Source organism: Sardina pilchardus, chromosome 2 (genome assembly GCF_963854185.1).
Source record: "Sardina pilchardus chromosome 2, fSarPil1.1, whole genome shotgun sequence".
NCBI lineage: Eukaryota > Metazoa > Chordata > Actinopteri > Clupeiformes > Clupeidae > Sardina > Sardina pilchardus.
Genome location: NC_084995.1, coordinates 40,970,855 through 40,994,083, shown reverse-complemented (window position 1 = coordinate 40,994,083; position 23,229 = coordinate 40,970,855). Strand labels below are relative to the sequence as shown.

The 23,229-nt window shown below is 42.6% G+C and overlaps 1 protein-coding gene across 1 annotated transcript; it reads right to left on the bottom strand.

The window, feature by feature from the left end:
* Positions 1 to 468: 468 nt before the first annotated feature.
* Positions 469 to 15,138, bottom strand: copa (COPI coat complex subunit alpha). The gene is made up of 29 exons (XM_062530529.1): positions 14,917 to 15,138; positions 14,365 to 14,478; positions 14,195 to 14,268; positions 13,990 to 14,070; positions 13,815 to 13,891; positions 13,434 to 13,543; positions 11,345 to 11,454; positions 10,894 to 10,993; positions 10,338 to 10,556; positions 8,228 to 8,378; positions 7,972 to 8,038; positions 7,778 to 7,853; positions 7,542 to 7,624; positions 7,106 to 7,331; positions 6,560 to 6,698; positions 6,100 to 6,262; positions 5,711 to 5,857; positions 5,189 to 5,378; positions 4,994 to 5,089; positions 4,739 to 4,827; positions 4,487 to 4,610; positions 4,267 to 4,356; positions 3,862 to 3,968; positions 3,501 to 3,647; positions 2,805 to 3,128; positions 2,426 to 2,536; positions 1,901 to 2,062; positions 1,400 to 1,594; positions 469 to 1,152 (listed from the first exon to the last, which is right to left on the bottom strand). The coding sequence occupies exons 1-29, from the start codon at positions 14,954 to 14,956 to the stop codon at positions 1,093 to 1,095; spliced, it is 3,672 nt and encodes a 1,223-aa protein (XP_062386513.1). The 5' UTR covers positions 14,957 to 15,138; the 3' UTR covers positions 469 to 1,092.
* Between the last annotated feature and the right edge of the window lie 8,091 nt (positions 15,139 to 23,229).

The window sequence follows — 23,229 nt, the reverse complement described above, 5'->3', positions numbered from 1 at the left end:
TTAATTAGGCTAATTTGGTGGCCAGAAGTCAAGACACTAAATATGTTTGCTCTTCACTATTATAGCAACACTAAAGCACTTTTCCTCTGTCGCACACACGCTATTTGTTTATCCAGCAAATAACAGACAAGGTAGAATATGTTGCATGATTTTATGAAAGTATGATGCATTGCGACATCGAAGCAAGTCAAATTTGTAGTTTCTGATGTCTCATTTCATCGAACTACAGATACACTACCCCACCTCATAAAGTTACATAGTGCGGTTGTAGCCGACAGAGGGCCGCAAAGTGAAAGCAGAAGTGCTGTTCACCCTGTTACGAGTTGATGAACCACTGAAATGATTTTGGAAATTATTTTAAGGGATGAAAAACTCTGTAGTGTTGCTTTAAACATCTTGCTATTTTCTGGCACTACATTCTAGTTAGTTATGGCTCATCAATTCAGCAGGTTAAAAACAAGTACAGACTGAGAGGTCAAGCATTTATTTCAGTGTTTGCAGAGGAAAGAATTGCAAAATAATATATTTGATACATTTCCATAAAAGAGCCATTTTTCATCTAGGCCGTTGCAATCTTCAAGAAGCCAAAAGAACTTACATGAATTACGTGTGCAATCAGTGTGGAATGCATACCTACAGTATAGCCATGACACATTACTTAACATTTCACTTGGAGCATTAAGTCTACATGTAAAGGTTAAGGTTCCCTGTGTCCAGAGCAACTCTTGACTCACTTGATAAATACATGAGTGTCAGGCACAAAAACAGATAGTTAGTCGAGATTTGTATAGACAGGGAGAGGGGTTATGTATTTGATACTGTACAAATGGAGGTCCCATCTCTACTGTAGGACTGGAGCTCAATGGAGCCACTTCTGCTAAACGTAGTGGGTTGTGGATATCGGGATAGAAGAGGAGAAGGAAGGGAAGCCAGAAGGGACAAAAACAAGGCATTACATTTTCTGACATAATCAAATGTGCCAGTTTACATACATCCCACGACCAATCACACTAGGCTTTGGTAACCTCCATGAGCTACGAGCCTGCGCACGCACACCGTCAGAGAGACCCGCTGCCCTCCCTCCTCAGTCCTCTAGCGGAACTGCAGAGGGCTCACACGCAGACCAATCACGTCCTTCCCAATCTCCGTTGCCTGGGAAACAGAAAGGGAGACATTTTAATATCACAACCTAAAACAATAAATCCTCTCACTAAGGCGGTTGACTTTTATTATTGTCATTGCTTACAAGATGAGAATAAACAATTTTGGCTATCCAAGTTCCACAAATGTATCAATACTGAGTTCATGTAACACCGGCAGGCCACAATAAAAGAAAAGTAGCCCTAAGGTCTAAGAATGTTGTCCTTTGTGGGACAGAGGTGCGGTGAGGTGGGCCTACCTGTGTGACTCTGCAGACCTGGCCCTTGTATGTGGGGCAGTAACAGGCTCCAGACAGGGGGCACTTCTCCACCGGCCGGCCACGGTAGAGCGGCGTGTAGGATGCGGCGCACAGGTCAAAGGGATTATGGGGGTCGTAGTTCAGCTGGTGGGCATCTGTCAGAGTCTTCTCACACGCCGCCAAAATCTTCCTGGTCTAATAGACAGATAAGAGAGACAATGGTGCCGTTGTAATGAGCTGACAGTTCCCTGTTAATACTCTTACCTCTGACACAAACACACACACACACACACACACACACACACACACACCTACAGACACACCTACACACACACACACACACACTGTGGCTTTTTATGTTGTTAGAAATTCTCTTAAAAACCTAAATGTTTTTTTCATGTTGTAAGTCGCTTTGGTTAAAAAGCGTCAGCTAAATGAAATGTAATGTAATTTAATGTAACCTACAGACACACACCTACAGACACACAGTGAAATGGTTACCTGTTGTGCCACTTCGGGTTTGGGACCCAGTTCGAGCAGGCGCCGTGCGAAGCCCGCTGCAGTCTTGAAGTTGCGTAGCTTGAAGAAGAGGTTGAGAGCTGTACGCAGCACTAGGACCATGTGAACGGGCTGCAGGTTACAGTGAGTGAAGTACGCCGCCATCTGGTGGGCAAAACAGGGGAAGACAGTTTACTCATCTGCAGTCAACAAATACTGATGATGCCACATGATTTAGTAGACACAAGTTCAATGTCAAAATATCAGCACATGTCCCATCTCTGACGTTAGTTATTTCACTGTGTTGTGACGTTTCTTTGTGTTTTGAGCCCCCAACGATGTCTTCAAGGCAGCGCTGTCTGGAAGGTGCTAGGGTTAGGCATGGGTTAAGGTTAGGGTTAGGGGTAGGATTAAGTGCCTTTAAGTCAACTGTGGCAGCGCTGCCGGAGAGAGAAGACGACGTTGGGGGCTCAAAACACCATCGAGCTGTTGTGACAGTCTTGTCCCAGCCAATCCTGTGTGTCCTACCTCACACAGCCGTTTCTGTTGGTCAAGGGTGTCTTTGGGCAGCTTCTTCCTTTCCGTTTCCATGGTGAGCCCAACAATGTACTCTCTGCAGATGGTGATGAGCTGCTGAGCCTGTGGAGAGGGGGGGAAAGACAAGTCCCATCATGCACCTGGAGCCTAGCTCTAGCATTACACAGGCTAATTGACAACCCATCAGCACTAGTCACATGAAACACATTTTCACTAAGTTGGTTTCACATATGGAACGCACACAAACACCAACAGATATCCAAACGGGGGTCTACATGGCCTTGAACAACAGATTTGCACCTTACAGTAAAAGTATTTGCACAAAAGTAACAGCACTGTGAGCGCACACACACAAACACACACACGTTACCTCGGCAATCTCCTGCTTGTTGTCCACCACCAGCAGCGGAACGGAGAGCAGGATGACGCGGAAGCGCTCGACGGCCTCCTCGAAGCGTCCGGCCGTGGTCAGCTGGTAGCACTGCTGCAGACGGGCGATGAGGTCGGCCAGGCGCAGGCCGACGGCCGGCAGGCCGCCCTTGGCGCCGGCGTCCTTCCAGTTGCGCAGCGGGTGGCCGCGCAGGCAGGGCAGCGAGGGCAGCCCCAGGTAGGCGGTGCGGCCGCGCGACAGCGTCTGCGTGAACAGCTGCTTGTAGGGCTCGAAGCACACCACGCCCACCTGGTCATGCAGGAGCTGAGGGGAGGAGGGGACAACAACTTCACTGACTGACCAGAGGACAATGCAAGAGCTTTTAAAGGAACCAGCTAGCCTAGAGCTAGTCTAGAGCTAAAAGGATGCTACAGGCTAACTGGCCTAACCCACTTGTAGTGAATTATGAGCTAGGCTACTGGTGTCAGACAGGGCAAATTGCATCGCATGCACAAGCTCCGCAATGTGACAGTTTGTTCATTTGATGGTTCATTTGGTTAGCGTTTCTGGAAAAGCACTGTTCTTAAGTGTGGTCTAGTTTCAGTCGCTGTGATTCTGCTTGTTTTGGAAAATTCCAGGAAAAAAAAAAAACATGAGCATGAGCTGAGGCCTGAGTATTTGGGGATCTGGACTCACCCTCATGGCAGTCTCAAAGGACCCGGCCAGAAGGTGGTCCACGACCAGCTGGGAGTTGTTGCACCACATCTGGGTGGGGCTCAGGCCCTTGGTGGGCGGCACAAAGAAGCCGTCTTCAGCTGCGCCTCCAGCTCCAGCAGGCAGCTCCTATTGGTCAAAAGGTGAGGAGGGTCAGTACCACTTTATTTACAGTGACTTAATATGGACAAGCTATTTAACATGTGCATATATGCATGGTGTAAGTCAGATATAAAGACATAACAAGAAGCCTGGATTGAATAGTCAGGGTAATAATCATTATGGGATGGCAATAGTGTGAGTAGGGAGTGTAACGGTCTGAATGGTGAAGCCCACTCCTCACCAGCTCTGGGGGCAGGTCCAGATCCTCCTCCACCTCCCAGCCGCCTCCCTCTCCCTTCCCGATGCCGCCCTCATCACCCAACACATCCTGGGCATCAGCAAAGCCATCTGAGGGGGAGAGACAGAAAAACACACACTCGTCAGACAGGACAGAAGACAATGGCCATTCTCAACCTCTCTCCTCGATCCTCGGTCCTCCAGGCTCGTTCCCACTGATCTATAACTAGCACTGGATAGACTTTCCCCATTGTTGCCGCCGCCACATCATTCTTTATCTAGATCAGTGGGAACGAGGACCGAGGAAGGAAGGCAGGATATACAGTATGAAAACAATGAGAGGACACAGGACAAAGGGCAAAGGTCAGATGGGAGGAGAGGAGGTCGATTAACACAAAGCAGCGCTCACCTTCATCCAGGTGCAGTTCAGCGTCCTCTCCCCAGCCTTCTCCTCCTGGAGCTTCCATATCCATCTCTGCGGCCATCTGACCAGCTTTACCTGAAACACACACACCAATGTTACACACACACACACAAACACACACACACACAAACAAACCCACACACGCACATGGACGCACACAAACACACGGTCAAGACAGCAAGGTCAGTGAGTGCTTATAGTTCACCTTTGGCAGCAATGGCCCCCTCAAAGAAGCCCTTGGAGACGGTGAGCAGGGGCCAGTTGGTGTCCAGGGGGTTGATGGGAGGTGGGGGCTGCAACAGCTGGGCATTGGAGTCCACCTCAGGAATCTAAGAGGGAGAATAGTTTTTATTTCACAGTCTGTGAAGATCCATCCCCAAGTGTATACGTTTGTATAATGGAAGACACCCACTACAGCATGATAAACCAGGGACTTTATGTGCTCGTCTGGTCTTACCATCTCCTTCTCGAGGTCAAAGGTCTCCTTCAGGGCCTCAGCCTCCTCGTCCAGGCCGTGGGTGGCAGCGGTCAGATAGGCCAGGGACTCTGGAACACAACCAGCCAGGCACACTTACAGAGCCGGACTCACTGACAACCAGATGACCAACATGACACTAGAGCCCTATTATACAGCATCTACAGTACTGTGGGTGTAGATATGGACCCTATGGGGTCAAGGAGGGACGTGGGGTTTGTAGCAGTAAATACTCACTCTGTCCACAGTTCTTCAGGATGCGCACTCGCTCACTGACGTCGCCCAGATACAAGGCTCCTTGGTAGTGTCCACTCATGTCCTTCCTGATCTCAGCTACAACGCAAACAAAAAGGATCAATATAAAGGATCTCAAGATTCACAAAAACACAGAGCGTGTGTGTGCGAGAGTGTGTGTGTCTGTAGCTCACTCACCGATCTTCATCATCTTGCGGAGCTTGGCCAGGTTGCCGGTGATGAGATAGAGGAAGGTGAGCTTGTCAAAGTTCTTGGTCCTCTGGTAGCACATCTCCACCACCTGGTGGTGACCCTGCAGCAGTGCGGCCTCTCCCAGGCGTTCCCAGCAGTTGCGGTCATCTAGGGCCTTAGCAGCCTCCAGCGCCACCTGCAGATGAGGAGGAAACAGAGCAGTCAGGCATTAGCTTTAGATCCAAAGCACTGTAATCCCATATTGTGTCCTCAGATCAGTCCTGACATTTAGCCACTAACGAGAAGAAAAGCCGGCAACAAGACCAGCAGCCAACAGTCAGTAAGACACACAGTAAGTCATGTGAAATGGTACGTCTTAGGAAGCTGTGGCGGAAGAGGCGGCTATACCCAAGAGCCCACAGGGACCTGGGTTCAAATCCTTAGCTGTGCTATCTGAATGAAGGCAAAACAAGGTATCTCTGCCTCCCTCTCTCACACACACACACACACACACACACACGCACGCACCTCAATGTTGCCACACTCCAGAGCCAGGCTGAAGCGGGTCTTCTCATCCTTCACAAAGTGCAGCGCCACCTCCGGGTAGCCCTTCTTCTGCAGGTATGCGATGATGGACTGGCCTACCAGCTTGGCATTGCGCACCATGTGCAACACCTGATGGACAAAATCAGAACGGTCAGCTCAACTCAAAAGAGAGCTTGGACAGTGAAAGTCCTAAAATCCATGAGACATGAAACTTGAAATCAAGTGTAGTCAAACACATAAAACATTGCAATATTAAATATGGAGTAAATTCTGACAAAAACTGGGTACTTTTTGGAAGTGTATTTAGCGAAAGCACAGAGTTAGTATGTGGGATGAAGGTTGCATGCAGAGTGACAGGCGCAGACACAGACCTCCTCGTATTTGCGGCTGACCAGGGCGAGTTTGAAGCGGTACTCGGTGGGGTCGATGTTGAGCACGCGAGGGCGGCACTCGCGGTCCAGGCAGTACACGCTGTTCCCCCGCACACGCGTCACGTAGATGGGCAGGTCCAGCGTGCGGATGATGCCGTGATCACTGCAGAGGGACACGACGGAAAGGACCAATGAGAAACAGGGGAAAAGTACTGACACCTGACCAGGACTGGACAATGCATGGATTATTAATACTTTAAAAACATTTTGCTGATTTGACAATCAGACATTGTGGGGGTTGCTGGACAAAAAGTTTACGATCCTACGGTTGCTACGATAAAGGGATGTAATCTGTGGTCATAGAGACGTATAGAAATACTGGTGTGTGTGTGTGTGTGTGTGTGTGTGTGTGTGTGTGTGTGTGTGTGTGTGTGTGTGTATGTGTGCGTGTGGGGCATACCCTGAGGTGAGGGCGTATTTGATGTGGTTGGAGGTGGTGTAGATGAAGACTCCGCTCTCGTCCCAGGCGCCGCTCTTCACACGAATGTTCTCGTGGATGTTGCACAGGCTCTCCAGCTTCCTGTTGCAGATCATGATGGCTGTGTGGTGGGAAGGGGAACAGTAGAGAGAGAGAGAGAAAGAGAATAAAAAGAGAATAAAAAAAAGATAGTGAGGTCCTTGTTATGGCAGTGAGTGGCCACACATTGGCCAAGGTCAGCCTGAAAGACCAGGGCAATTCCACGGAAAATAGTTTTTAGTCACGTCGATGACAGCAAAAAAATTTGATGGTATGGCATGATGTAAATGATTACATTGCTATTTTTGGCTGAAGAATGTACATAAGAAAAATGCACAAAAAAATTAACGTTATCATTCACATCATACAAATACCAAGGCATTTCATTGGCGTTATGGACGTGACAAAAAAAAAATGTTCTGTGGAACTACCCACCACAGAGAAAAAACCTGGATGGAGACCAGACGTGTGTCAGTGCGGGTGTCTTACCGTGTTTGGCCAGCAGGGCCACGTGGCTGGTGTCCGTGCTCCACACCACGTACTTGACCTTGGCGATCTTGACGGTGGCGAGCGAGCGCTTCTGCTGCACGTCGAACAGCGTGACCCCGTCGGCGTCGCGCAGCAGCAGGGAGCCCGTCCCGGCGTAGAAGATCTCCTCGCAGCTCGGCACCTGCACCTTCTTCACGATCTCGTTCTTCAGGTTCTTGATCAGCAGCTAGTGGGAGCGTAGGGGTTTTAAAAGTCATTAGAAATGGTCATGGAACAGCCCTCGGCATAATGCTGCCAGAAGATTGAAGGAAGACACATTTTACTGGTCAGTTTCAACGGAGCAAGAGACCCGCATCTTATCGGCTCAATACTCTGGGAAACAGGGAGATTCTGTTATCATAGCTAGGAAACAGCATGGAGGGAAACAGATCCTTACGGAGTGCATGCGGTCCAGCACGGCGAACCTGTTCCTGGCCACCCAGACAGCCGTGAGACCAGAGGAGCGCTTGCCTTCAGGAGCTGGGAGTGGAGTGCAGAGGAGACATTAGCATTCCACACCTTTAATATCATCATATAGTGTAAATAGTCCTTAGTACCAAACTTTACTTTGTAGCTGGAGAGCTATGGAGAGGAGCTTTCAGAACGCTTAAATCTGGGGGATGGCAGGCTTACCATCAGGGTTCTGGGAGTCACTCTCGCGTGGGATGGAGTAGAGGTCATAGGTGCTGTTCTCCAGATTTGTCGCTCTCTATTCAGTCAGGACAGAAACAGGGGGATAAAAGTTACAAACGTGTCTACGAGCTTTCTTGATGTGTCTGGATATTCCGAACACTAAATAAATAAATGTGCGGTCCTGCAATACTCACAGTGCACAGCAGGACGGCGTTCTCAGCCGGGTTGTAAGACATGCTGAACACGGGGAACTTGGAGCCACTACAGAAAGAGAAAGAACAAACATACTCAGCTAAACATATCGAGCGTTGTAACCTCATTTACCTCGTCTGACATGTAAAAGACCTCCTCACTCAGCCATCTTATCATCTTCACACAAAGGGCAAATGCCTCCACAGTCATGACCTTTGGGCAGTGTGACCCCTGACCCCTTCTGCGCCCTAGGCGTACCTGCGCAGCTGCATGACGGCCGTGTCCTTGCTGCTGTTGAAGTCCAGCTGGCGCAGGAAGCGGTCCTTCACGTAGTACAGCATGTTGCCGTACACAGCGTAAGCTGGCCTCTCCCTCTCCAGCTTGAACACCAGCATCCCACTGTCATGTCCTGCAGACACACACACACACACACACACACAGTTTAGTGCTTTGCTGACAATACTGACAAAGATATCATATCAACTCAGTTTGGTAACTGATACATCACAGTCCATTTCTCTACATCTTGTCTCCCATGGTCACTGAAAGCTAAAGGAGCACTTATGTACAGTGCCTATAGAAAGTTATCATACCCTTTTGAAATAGTTACTTTTTTTGTCTTACAACCTGAAATCAAAACCCATTTTAAAAAAAATCTTTTCCAGTTTGATTTACAAATGTAGCTGTACAACATCAAAATAATGAAAAAAAAGTCAACAGTTCTGAAAATTAATAAAAAATTAAAAACTAGAATAACAGGGTTGGAAAAGTCATCATACCCCTGACTTAATACTTTGTAAAGCTTCCTTTTGCTTTCATTACAGCCATCAATCTGTTTGGATATGTCTCTATTATAGCTTTGCACACCTAGATAGGGGAATATTTGCCCAATTTTCCGTGCAGAAATGTTAAAATTTTGTCAAATTCTGTAGGGAATGGCGATGGACTGCTCTCTTCAAGTCAATCCACATATTTTCTATAGGATTTAAGTCAGGGCTCTGACTTTGCCACTCAAGGATATTCACCATCCTATCCTTAAGCCACTGCTTTGTTCTTTTGGCAGTATGTTTAGGATTTTTGTCGTGTTGGAAGGCGAATGACCTCCCCATCCTCAGCTGTTTAGGAGAGGGACGCAGGTTTTCCTCAAGAATTTTGGTGTACTTGGCAGCATCCATTTTCCCTTCTATCCTGACCAATTGCCCAGTCCCCGCTGAAGAGAAACATCCCCAAAACATAATGTTGCCCCCACCATGCTTCACACTAGGTATGGTGTGTTTTGGGTGTGTTTGGGTGTGTATACAGTGTTTGGTTAGCGCCTGGAGCTCAGTCCAAAAACTTCAATCTTAGTCTCCAAAAAGTTCGATCTTAGTCTCATCTGACCATATAAGCTTTTTCCACATGGTAGCAGAATATTCCAGATGTGTTTTTGCACTGAACTCCAAGCGCAATGTTTGGCGAAAACCAACACAGTACACCACCCAAAACACACCATACCTAGTGTGAAGCATGGTGGGGGCAACATTATGTTGTGGGGATGTTTCTTTTCAGCGGGAACTGGGCAATTGGTCAGGATAGAAGGGAAAATGGATGCTGCCAAGTACACCCACATTCTTAAGGAAAACCTGCGTCCCTCTCCTAGACAGCTGAGGATGGGGAGGTCATTCGCCTTCCAACACGACAATAATCCTAAACATACTGCCAAAAGAACAAAGCAGTGGCTTAAGGATAGGATGGTGAATATCCTTGAGTGGCAAAGTCAGAGCCCTGACTTAAATCCTATAGAAAATATGTGGATTGACTTGAAGAGAGCAGTCCATCGCCATTCCCTACAGAATTTGACTAAGTTTTAACATTTCTGTATGGAAAATTGGGCAAATATTCCCCTATCTAGGTGTGCAAAGCTATAATGGAGACATATCCAAACAGATTGATGGCTGTAATGAAAGCAAAAGGAAGCTTTACAAAGTATTAAGTCAGGGGTATGATGACTTTTCCAACCCTGTTATTCTAGTTTTTAATTTTTTATTAATTTTCAGAACTGTTTACTTTTTTTTCATTATTTTGATGTTGTACAGCTAAATTTGTTAATAAAACTGGAAAAGATTTTTTTAAAAATGGGTTTTGATTTCAGGCTGTAAGACAAAAAAAGTAACTATTTCAAAAGGGTATGATGACTTTCTATAGGCACTGTATACACTATCAAAATGAATGTGAAGATGACACCAAAACGGGTTGCCTTATAAAAGCATACATCGAAAAACTGACAGCATTTTGAAAATAAATAAACAAATAGAAACAACATTTGTCTCGATGGCCATCACTTTGATGTTTGAAGGCCAGTGTGAGGGCACCGAGAGGACATTCTCACCTGCGGCAAAGAGGTTGAGGTTAGGGTGAGCTCCCAGGACCCAGAAGCGGTCGTGGTCCCTGCGGAAGGTCTGCACCCCGGTCCTCTTGGACATGTCCCACACGCGGATGCTCTTGTCCTCCGAGTTGGACAGGATGAGCTCCTGGCGGGGGTGGAAGACCGCGCAGGACACGTTGTTGTAATGTCCCCTGCAGGTGTCTAGCTCCCATGCCTTGGACTCTGTGGACAGCATCAGACAAAGCGAAGAGATCAAGATCATGAAGTGAGAAAAAAAAAAACGAACACAAAATATCAACCAAAACAAACAAATAAATACAAACTAAATCTAGTCAGTGTGTTAAGTGCTTTAGTGAGTAAAGTCGGTACAATTTATGTTTACACATTTATACTGATCAAAGTACACGCTACACGTTAATTACAGAACGGCAAGTGACAAACACAGAACTACAGACATAGCAAATTGGACATTAGATGCCAGAGAATACAGCTGTGTTTAGAGTCTAGATTCAAGGACAGTGACGGAGGGGGCATTTCTTATCATTATATACCCACTCACCATTCATTCTCCAGATCTTGACCTGACGATCGTCTGCTCCTGAGACAATGAGAGGCATGCTGGGATGGAAGGCAGCCCAGTTGACCCCGCGGTCATGACCCTAATGAAAGACACAGACGCAGACTCCCTTAGACTTTTTAAATCTATTGATATTAATTTGTAATTCATCTTCTCTCCTGGTTCACTCTTGCTCTAGCTAAACCTTGTGTGTCAGGTCTCAGTTCAAATCAAAGCATTTTCTAGCTAATTTAGGGGCCCACATCTAAAACGTGGGTGAAGTATGTCAACACGTAAAGCTCTTGGGCAAGAACAGAACTAAAGCTATTGTATTGTATGTGGGAGCATTTTTCAGACTCATCAATATCTGTGCTTAAGATTTTTCCCATGGTGTTAAATTGCCAAATTGATTTTGCCTAGTGACCACTTAATTATGAAGGCTGACGGCGCTTACCTCAAGAACATGTTTTACTACGGCATCGGATGCCCCGAACAAATCCACCCCTGTGAGGCCGCGGATTTCGGTCTCCACGGCACCGGGCGAGAGGTTCTTCTTCCTCAAACCTGGAACCGACAATCCGTGCAAAAACGGGGGAAGGAACCATACACGGGCAACACAACAACACCCACGAAAGAGAACAGGGGAGGAGAGGTGGGAACAACAAGCATGTTACTCAGTCATTTAAACAACAATATCTTTGAGAATAAGGCGACTGCTACCATAAAAAAAAAAAACAATTTGAAAGGTTGTGGGAAACACAGCACACACTGTTGGACTGCTAACCACTTACAGGCGATATGAATTACAAGCACAGTCAATGTTCTCTAGTTCCCCAGTCCAGAAAACAGTAATTCTACAGTAGTCAAGGACACAGCCATTAGATGCCTCTATAATCAATTTCCGTACACCATCAACAAAGGCTTAAGATTGGGTTAACATGATCGTGAAATCACAGAGAGCATGTGATTGGGTTCAGAGGTAGTGTCAGTGATATAGGCAAGAGTTACCTATTTTAAAGCACCGTTTTATGCAAGATGCCTAAATACACAGACTGACAGACAGATAGTTGATCATGAAAGTGTTTTTCATTAGTATTACTGACGCTAACTTGAAATAATCAATCAATCACATCCACATGGCCAGGATCATTACTGTTCTCCGGTGAAAAACGCCAACGAAACGAGAGAACAGACTGTGCTGGTGATTCCAGCGCACAAATCACTTAAGTGAACCAACAGTCCAAGAGAAGTGGGGCAGGAGGAGCAATGAGCAGGAACCAATGTACAGGTGCGGATGTTTCCAGGGGGAGCATGGGAACTGGTGGACCTGAACAGGGTGGAAACTGACTGGTGAACTGATGGGGCAGTGCGGGCTGGAAGGGGGGTGTCATGATATGATATGCTCTGATGGGGCACTGGGTTACTGAAAGGATGAGAAGTATGCAAGCTATTTCATGCTGTTGTTAGAGGATGCCTGGGTAATGACACTGATGTCAATGAGCGAAGGGGAGGGGAGTATGCCATTAAACAGTCATTAATGTTAGACTGCCATTACAGTCAACTGAGCAAACCTCACAGGGGACCGTAAAATGAGAAGAATTACAGTGTGAGGTAAATGCCTGTGGCACTTATACTACTTATAAAAGCATAGTATAGTAACTGCAACACCCTTTAGATAAGATGCCAGGGTAATACATTAAAGTGTTTTAAGGACTCATGCTTAAGTTTTTTCTCTATTCAGGATTCCACCATGCAGACAGAGACAGGAAATAAAAGTGTCACTGATTAAATCTAATGGACAAAATACACAGATCTGAGCTGAGAAAGTCAACTGTACATTTAGTGTTTAGTTGTGAGTTTGGAGTATACACCCTATATATATATGATTAAACAGCTTGAAGCAGACAGTAAGCCAGTTAAAGGTTATTTGCTTGAGTAGTTAGGAGAAATTAGAGTTTAGTTATAGGACAAAACACACCACAAAACACACCGCAGACAAGTCAGTAAGAATTAACATGCATAAATACAGAAACACTTCTTGCATGAGGGAGTATCCAATCTCCCCACTGTATTTCCAAACTGACTCTTTTTTAGCCCTGTCTGTCCCCACTCTTTACTTGTAAAGGTTCCTTTGCGATTATTCATTTGAGATGACAATAGAAATAAATGGGAGCAAAATAGTCAAGCCCCCTTGGCTTTCAGGGGATTTGGCCATGTTGCCTTTTCAAGAGTCTTTTCAAATCAATGTCCACAACACACAGACTGAGCTTTGTCACTAAATCTAGGTCAGTTCACTATGCCTGATGTGTTATCTTCTGATGACAATTAATGGCAAGAAGTGTTTCTGCAAGTAGCCCACAGAGATCAAATCTTCACACAGAGATTAAGGAGGAGGGGTTTGAGGAATGCTGGAGCATCTCTCCTCACCTCCTTTCACACTCTCTCTCTCCCCTTGCCTCTTTTTCTCCCTTCATCCCGCCCACCCATCCCACCAGGCCCGAGTTCTCCCCTATTCAACTCCAGCCCTCCCCACGCGCCCTCACCAGAGATATCCCACACGCGCACAGTCTGATCCAGGCTGGCCGACACCACCAGGTCCTCTGAGGGGTGGAACTGCGCACACATCACATAGTGATTGTGACCCGTCAGGACGCTGCAAAACACAAGGGTCAGGAGACACAGAGGTCACAAATAGGAAAAGTTGGGGGGGGGGAGAAAATAATGAATATCCACTATTATAATACACAATGTAGACTATAATAAACAGGTTTAGAATATAATTGTGATGTTCTGAGGTGAGATAACATCTTTTTTTAATTTATAATAAATATTATCCAAATATGTTTCTTTTTTTTTGTACAGACGATCTGTGAATTCCACTTGACATGACAACTTCATTAAAGAAACAAAGTGTTCCCACTCACCAGACACAAGTACGAGACTGCCAGTTCCAGATGCGAATGGTTTGGTCATCCGACGCACTCAAAATCCAGGGATACTCCTACAAACACCACAAGGCAGATATGTATGTAATGAAACATTTCCAAATAATGTCAATATGTTTGTTGTTACTGTTTGATTAAAAGGCCTTATGCTCACATGATGGAAAAAGGTAGTCCGGATGTAATCAAGGTGGCCAAGTAGTGTGAACAGGCATCGCCTTAACTTGTAGTTCCATACCTGACATGCAGAAAATCATAAGATTAAACACAACAATTTACTTGTGATTCTATGTGGTCCATACTGTAACACACGTAAATACATGTAAACAAATATTGGCTATGTGCCTAATATTCTCTCAAACCTTGATTTTGTAGTCATCGCCACCAGACACAAACAAGGGCTGCTGCTTGTGAAAGTCAATTCCCCTGACTGGGCCTGTAACAAAATGTTTCACTCGTCAGTAAAAAGGTCACAGACAGTGAAGATAAAAACAGGAAGGTGTTTTACGTTCAACATTTAATCATAGAATACCGTCATGCTCGTCGAATTTGTCAATCAAGGTGCACATGCGGTAATCCCACAGTTGAATGACTCCGTTGTGCAAGCTGGCAAGAATCCATGGTCTCTTTGGGTGGAAACTGAGCCCTAGAAAAAGGATTTGACATAGATATTGAACATAACATGGATGCTATGACATTAGCTACCAAGCTAGCAAAATAAGTGTTATCAGACTGGCCGCCCAATACCATTTGGCAACGTTAAATGGTCCTCATTGACAAAAGACCATTATGTTTTCACTCCAATATCTCATGTCTCATAAAGCATGAGTCAACAGACATTGCAATCGCTTGCTGCTCCGATTAATGTAACACTAACGGCTAGCTTTAGCATCCCATTCATAATAGCAAACAGGCACAGCATTTAGTAAACACCTTATTCAGCACAAGCTGTTGTCATCTTAAATGCAAGAGTGAACTGCAACAATAGTAGCATATGAAGTTCAATAACTTGAAGTTGTTAGTTAAATAACTACTGGTAAGATAGAACGGTCGCAGCTACATTGCTAACTCAAGTTTACCTTACCTTTAACACGAGCCGACTTCGTCTCAAATTTGGTCAACATCTTAAGAGACGTTGTTACACTCCCACTGACAATGATTTGAGAAAATGAATTATTTAAAAAGGGTTAAGATCTAACAATCTTTCATCTACGATTCGCGTCTTAAGAGTACTATGCCTATCTTATTAGATTTCGCTTGTTGGAAGGCTGCAGCCAACCACTTCCTTAGCTGACACGTCGACGTACACTCATCATACATCCTCTTCCTGTTCGTGCTGGACGCGGAGCGCCATCATCCAAGGTTCCACGTCGCATTTTCCGGTGCCAGGATTTACTGTGGGATACATTGTATCTCTTACTGTCTATGATTGTAGCCTACAATAAATACTTATAAACACCTTGCTTAAAACATACTGCATGTTCACTGGCCTTTTACCAGTAGAACAAAGTAAAATCTAGTAATTACTTAGCTTTACTTCAGTGATCATGAGCTATTTGAATGGGCTGATTTAGGGTCTACCCCATAGCCTGACTAAAGAAAAATAAATGCCAAGCAGATTTTAATGTGATCATTTTTTTTTATTGAAAACACTAAAACACATCTTATTTTTCTTCGCTAGTTAGGTCTGACATGCTGCATAGGCCCTATGTGATGTTTGCTTACATAGTGCATGACAATAAATCATAAAGTACAATTGGTGTAGCCTACAGTGAGCTTGATTAGTATTTGAACACATGAACACATAAAATCATCTTTTGGAAATGGTAAATAAACTAGAAATGCAATTCCAAGGAATTACCAGTGCATGAAAATGCAAAAATAGATAGATAATGTAGATATGGTTACTAAGGTGTAGCTAGGGTAAACATGGTGGTTGCATAGTTTACAGAGAGTTGATAGTGTGAAGGTAGACAGTTTAAAGATGAAACGTTCCAGTTCTAACTTAACTAATGATTTCTATTCATGTTAAAATGTTGATTAGCTAACTTAGCTAATTATTTCTAGCAGTTACGCTAAAAATGCTTATTATGCTAGCAATGCTAACTTTACTAACAATGCTAACCAGGTTGATTAGCTAACTTAACCGATGATTTCTAGCAGTAATGCTAAAAATGCTAACTATGCTAACAATGCTAAATTTGCTAACAATGCTAACCAGGTTGATTAGCTAACTTAGTTGATGATTTTTTGCAGTTATGCTAAAAATGCTAACTATGCTAACAATGCTAACCATGCTAACTTGCTAGTGAGGACTTTTATTTTGAAACATTTGTTGCTAGGGTATCCATGGTGGCCACTATCAGGAAACAAGAAGTTACTGCAGTATAATCATGTTGGTTGCTATGGAAACGGTCATAAACACTTAATTTTAATGGTTGCTATGTTGGTTGCTAGGTACATGGAGTTTTCATGTAGTTGACTGGAGGCATAGTGGATGATAACTGACAGTTGGAATGGTTGAACAGTTCAATAGTTGAGTAGTTTCAATGGTTAAATGATTTAATAGTGTATTATTGCAGTGAGGACCTTTATTTTGAAACAGTTGTGGACAGAGGAAGTAGTGAAACAGGATTTGTAGTCTTAATGAGATTGTATGCTTAAAGCCTGAGACAGAAGGTGCCTCTCATAGCGTTTACGCGTCCTCTCTCGCTCCTCACTGATCTACATAAAGAATGATGGAGCGGCAACAATGGGATAGTCTAGCCCTTCTTCTATCTTTCTTTATGTAGATCATTGAGGATCGAGGAGCGAGGGAGGACATATAAACGCTGCTTGAGAGGGACCCACAGTAAATACTTTAAAAGTTGTATGTAGATAGTCTAATTAATGTTGATAGATAGAATGTTTAATGGATGTTGATAGGCAGATTGTTTAATAGATATTGATTGACAGTTTAATGGGTGGATGAGTGAATGGTCTGAAGAAGATGAATGGATAGAAGGTTGGATGGAATGTGCCTTATATTCTTGTTAAGAGAGACACTGATACAGCTCTCTGAGAGTAGTTGACACAGGTGTAATCAATTTAACTGGCTAGTCTTAAGAGGGCCAGAGTACTCTTAAAGCCTGAGACAGAGTAAATTATTTAAAAGTTGAATGTAGATAGTCTAATTAATGTTGATAGACAGAGAGTTTAATGGATGTTGATAGACAGATTGTTTAATAGATGTTGATAGACAGTTTAATGGGTGGATGAGTGAATGGTCTGAAGAAGATGAATGGATAGAATGTTGGATGGAATGTGCCTTATTCTTGTAGAATGGAGAGACACAGCTCTCTACTGAGAGTAGTGGATACAGATACAGGTGTAATCAATTTAACTGGCTAGTCTTAAGAGAGCCAGCCTGAGACAGAGTAGATTGTTTAAAAGTTCAATGTAGAGCGTCTAATTGATGTTGTTGATAGGCAGACTGTTTAGAATGGGTGGATGAGTGAATGGTTTGAAGAAGATGAATGGATATAAAGTTGGATGGAATTAGGAGGACTTATTTTGATACTGTTGTGCGCAGAGGATACAGGGGAACAGAATATGTAGTCTTCAGAGAGGAGCCTGAGAGAAACTGACAGTTGGTGCCCAGGTGGCTGACCAGCTGGGGTAACATTCTAATTGCTGCCGTGATGTCATAATGAGCAATGTTAAGTCTATGGGGAAATTGTTAATAGTTTTTATCTAATAGTTCAAAAAGTATAAAAGTGACAAAGTTGAAAATTCATAGCACACCTGTCCTAAGTAAGACCTACGTAACAAAGTTTGAATGAAGTTTCTACGTTAAATGGTTCAAGCTCAATTGCGTGCGTTAGAAGAAGAAGTGGAACTAGAAATGCAATTCCAAGGAATTACCAGTGCATGAAAATGCAAAAATAGATAGATAATGTAGATATGGTTACTAAGATGTAGCTAGGGTAAACATGGTGGTTGCATAGTTTACAGAGTTGATAGTGTGAAGGTAGACAGTAGATGAAACATTCCAGTTCTAACTTAACTAATGATTTATATTCATGTTAAAATGTTGATTAGCTAACTTAGCTAATGATTTCTAGCAGTTATGCTAAAAATGTTTATTATGCTAGCAATGCTAACTTTACTAACAATGCTAACCAGGTTGATTAGCTAACTTATCCGATGATTTCTAGCAGTAATGCTAAAAATGCTAACTATGCTAACAATGCTAAATTTGCTAACAATGCTAACCAGTTTGATTAGCTAACTTAGTTAATGATTTTTTGCAGTTATGCTAAAAATGCTAACTATGCTAACAATGCTAACCATGCTAACTAGCTAACTTGCTAGTGAGGACTTTTATTTTGAAACATTTGTTGCTAGGGTATCCATGGTGGCCACTATCAGGAAACAAGAAGTTACTGCAGTATAATCATGTTGGTTGCTATGGAAACGGTCATAAACACTTAATTTTAATGGTTGCTATGTTGGTTGCTAGGTACATGGAGGTTTCATGTAGTTGACCGGAGGCATAGTGGATGATAACTGACAGTTGGAATGGTTGAACAGTTCAATAGTTGAGTAGTTTCAATGGTTAAATGATTTAATAGTGTATTATTGCAGTGAGGACTTTTATTTTGAAACAGTTGTGGACAGAGGAAGTAGTGAAACAGGATCTGTAGTCTTAATGAGATTGTATGCTTAAAGTCTTAGACAGAAGGTGCCTCTCATATAGCGTTTACGTGTCTTCTCTCGCTCCTCGATCCTCACTGATCTACATAAAGAATGATGGAGCGGCAACAATGGGATAGTCTAGCCCTTCTTCTATCTTTCTTTATGTAGATCAGTGAGGAGCGAGGAGCGAGGGAGGACATATAAACGCTGCTTGAGAGGCACCCACAGTAAATACTTTAAAAGTTGTATGTAGATAGTCTAATTAATGTTGATAGACAGAATGTTTAATGGATGTTGATATAGTCAGGGGGCCAATTCTGAAAAGGGCTTCCGTTAAGACTTTTGCGGACATGTTTTGGTACAAGCGGTCAACCTATTTTTTTAGTTAGAAGACACCCATAGGTAAGATATTATGGTGGTTGTCAAGCAATTTTTTTTTTTTTTTGACTTGTGCAAGCAATTTCAGGCCAATTTTTTGGTTTCCTGCTCAACATGACATGCCAACGATAAATGTTGAATATCTCCACAACCACAAGGACCATATAGATAAAAATGGTATGGAATGAAAGCTAACACTCGTGGGATGTCTGCTGAAGTGTCAGAATTAACATTTATTATACAGTATAAGAGACAACAGACCTAGAACATGAAAAAAACAATCTCCGCCTAAAGAGAACCAGTTTTCAAAGTGAATATCAGATTGGAAACATAATATAGCATTCCAAAACCTCTATCAATCAGTACCCCTATCTATGGGAATGAGTCAAGCCAAGTTTAAAGCTTGTAGGGAGAGACAGTGCACTGCTGCACATGTTGTAATACTTTAATGTTATGGCGAAAATGTAGAACTGTAGATGGTGGTCTATGGTGCTATTTGACTTCATTAATGTACCAGGTTGTGACAAATTGTGTTTAATGGACATATCACTATAGTTATCAATTCTACCCAAACATAACTGCTCTCTCAGTTCTTTAGGATTAGAGGTTAGTAACTAGTTAGTAGTAATAACTTTGTAATAGTCGAATGGCAAAGGCATTTTTCCCCATCCAAGCAGTGGTGCTCGGGTATAGGCAGCCAACAGAAGAAGGCACATGAAGGATGGCATGCTTTCCCCCCAGCTTTTAACCACAGAGGTCAGGTGCTTGGAGCTTGGTGAGTACAGGTCAGGTGCTTGGAGTTGACAATATGTGGATGTGAGGAAAGTGGAAGTCAGTGCAGTACCAGGCAGTGTCGATGTCCCTGACCAGGACTCAGACTGAGCACATGGACATGGTCCCTGGGTACCTTCTGTTGGCTGCCTACCTGAGCACCACTGCTTGGCTGCACTGTAAAACCCGGGAAGTTAACTTAAGTGTATATAAGTCATTCAGCTGAGTTATTTCTATGTGTGTAGTTTGTGTTGGGATAACTTTAAGGAGTCAAGTAAACTACTGTATACTCATTTTATTCACCTAATTTCAACTTGAGTAAAATACAGTCATGGCTGAAAGTGTTGGCACCCATGTTAAAGTTGACTAAAAAGAGGAATATAAAATCATCTTTTGGAAATTGATCTTAATGCCTTAAGTAATAAAAGTAGAACATATCCAACCTTTAAGGACACCAACTTTCTATGTGAATGAATAATGTATCATAAATAAATAAATGTATTGGCACCCCTATGTAACCCTATGGGAATTTAACACAAAGGGTTAACATAGGGGCAGGCAGATTTTTAAAGGTCACTTATTTCATGGATAACTCGAAAAATCAAACTCAACTTTACGTTACGCATGACTTATGAACTTGTAAATCATAACGATCCGGGTGTAACTGAAACTTGTCGCAAGTCACACGTGAGATGCACGCAACTTAAACTGTAACTCGAAAGAGCAACCACTGTAAATGTTGTAGCCTAGTAACGAGGGAATCAGCGTCCGTTTCCCCCCTGACAACTTGAAAATGCTGTTCGTCCAAGCTGCTCTTACAGCTGAGGAATGGAAGCTCTTACAGCTGCCTAATGAAAGAACATAGGGTTAACATAGGGGTGCCAATACGTATGACCCCAGTCTTTTAAGGAAGAACATTTATTTATTCATGATACATTATTCATTGCATGGGGTGCCAACACTTTCAGCCATGACTGTATATGCCACTCATTTCAATTAAGTAATCATGGCAAGAAGTATATTCACAATAAGAAATGTCTGACCACACATTACATTTCCCAGAATGTCACTGTCCATAGTATTCTTAACACATTATCACATATTAATCTTGACTGAAATTGAATCTTAAATGCAATAGTTAAACTATATTTCCGGCTATAGCTGTTATGTTATTGTGTTATTTACATTGACACCACACACCATCAAGCAGATGACTATCCATAACAGACTTGGCCTGTGGGCTCATTTTAAAATCTTAGATCACTTGTAATGCTTCTGACAGACGTAATGATAACCTGAAGATACAGTATATTATGATGGCCAGTACTGCCATGGTGATAAATATTATGTTTCACTACCATCATTCTGCAGTAATCCTATTCATTTAATAGAAATTTAAACCTATAAAAAAAATCCTGAAATCTTTACTCCTGAAGCTCATATCCTGTCCATAAGAGGGGTAATATAGTTACTCAATGTAAACATGCATAATGTGTCTGTATCTCCCCAAGAGACAATACAGACAGACAATAGGAGGCTCAATCACACCATTGGGATACTCAACTTTATGATACTTTCAAGTGACTATAGGTCAAAGTCAAATTGGGAAACGCAATCAACTTTGCATTAGGCCAAGAAAAAGTGAACTTCAAAATGTTCTTTATATTTTGAGAATGGGCTTCTCCTTAATGGTATATCTGACCATATTCTGAAAATCATCATCGACACAATATTTTTGCCCATCACCTGGTAAACAGTAAGAAGCCACAATTAACAGCTAAGAGAACAAATACTTATTAGAAAATCAAAGAAGCATTTACCCATAATCCATAGAAAATGATAGCTCACACATTGAGTACATTGCATTTTTTCATGTGTAGGCCTACATAATTCTTACTTGTCATGACAATTCACTCAAGTTGTTATTAGGTGAATAAAATTAGTGTAGTTTACTTGACTCCTTTAAGTTATCCCAACACAAAATGCAATACATACTGTACAATATACTAATAACTCCAGTTGAATGACTTATTTACACTCAAATTAAATGAGTTGCCAAACTCAAATGTCAAGGCATCCGGTTTACTCAAATAATTTCAGATAAGTTAGCTTCCCAGGCTTTACAGTATACTCAAATAATTTGAGTTCAGTTAACTTCCCGGGTTTTACAGGGGAAAAACACACCTTTGCCATACGACTATAACAAAGTTGTTATTGCTAACTAGTTACTAACCCCTAACCCTAAAGAAGTGAGAGAGTAGTTATGTTTGGATTGAATGAATAACTATAGTAATATGTCCATTAAATATCATTTGTGTCACAGCCTGGTATATTAATGAAGTTAAATAGCACTATACACCACCATCTACAGTTCTACATTTTCACTGTAACATTTAAATATTATAACTTGTGCAGCATTGCATGTCTCTCCCTACAAGCTTTTAACTTCGTCTTCACAACCACCCTGATATCTTACCTATTTGTGTCTTCTAACAAAAAAAAATAGGGTGACACTGACAGCTTGAACCAAAACATGTCTGCAAAAGTCTTAACGGAAGCCCTTTTCAGAATTGACCCCCTGACACACCAGTGGCCCTTGTGGTGTGATACTCTTGTGGTATTTATTGATCATTATTTTTTAATGATCATGCTTGCACACAAGTTGGATTATATTGCACATTTGCCCAAAATTACAGTAGTAACATGGAAGACAAAGGATGCACTTTGGGGGGAAAATCCGCTTTTTCCATTTTTAAGAATATAGTGTTAAAATGGACAAAATAAAATTTTCTAAGCTGACAACCTGTCTAGAACTCATGTTGAGGGGTTAAATATCAATACTGGATAGGTTGTATGCTTGTACCAAAAAGTGTCCGACAAAGTTTTAATATCAGTTTTGGCCCCCTGACTAATAGGCAGATTGTTTAATAGATATTGATTGACAGTTTAATGGGTGGATGAGTGAATGGTCTGAAGAAGATGAATGGATAGAAGGTTGGATGGAATGTGCCTTATATTCTTGTTAAGAGAGACACTGATACAGCTCTGTGAGAGTAGTTGATACAGGTGTAATCAATTTAACTGGCTAGTCTTAAGAGAGCCAGAGAGACAGAGTAAATAATTTAAAAGTTGAATGTAGATAGTCTAATTAATGTTGATAGACAGAGAGTTTAATGGATGTTGATAGGCAGATTGTTTAATAGATGTTGATAGACAGTTTAATGGGTGGATGAGTGAATGGTCTGAAGAAGATGAATGGATAGAAAGTTGGATGGAATGTGCCTTATATTCTTGTAGAGTGGAGAGACACAGCTCTCTACTGAGAGTGGTGGATACAGATACAGGTGTAATCAATTTAACTGGCTAGTCTTAAGATCCAGAGTGTATCCTTAAAGCCTGAGACAGAGTAGATTGTTTAAAAGTTGAATGTAGATCGTCTAATTGATGTTGATAGGCAGACTGTTTAGAATGGGTGGATGAGTGAATGGTTTGAAGAAGATGAATGGATAGAAAGTTGGATGGAATTAGGAAGACTTATGTTGATACAGTTGATACAGGGGAACAGAAAATG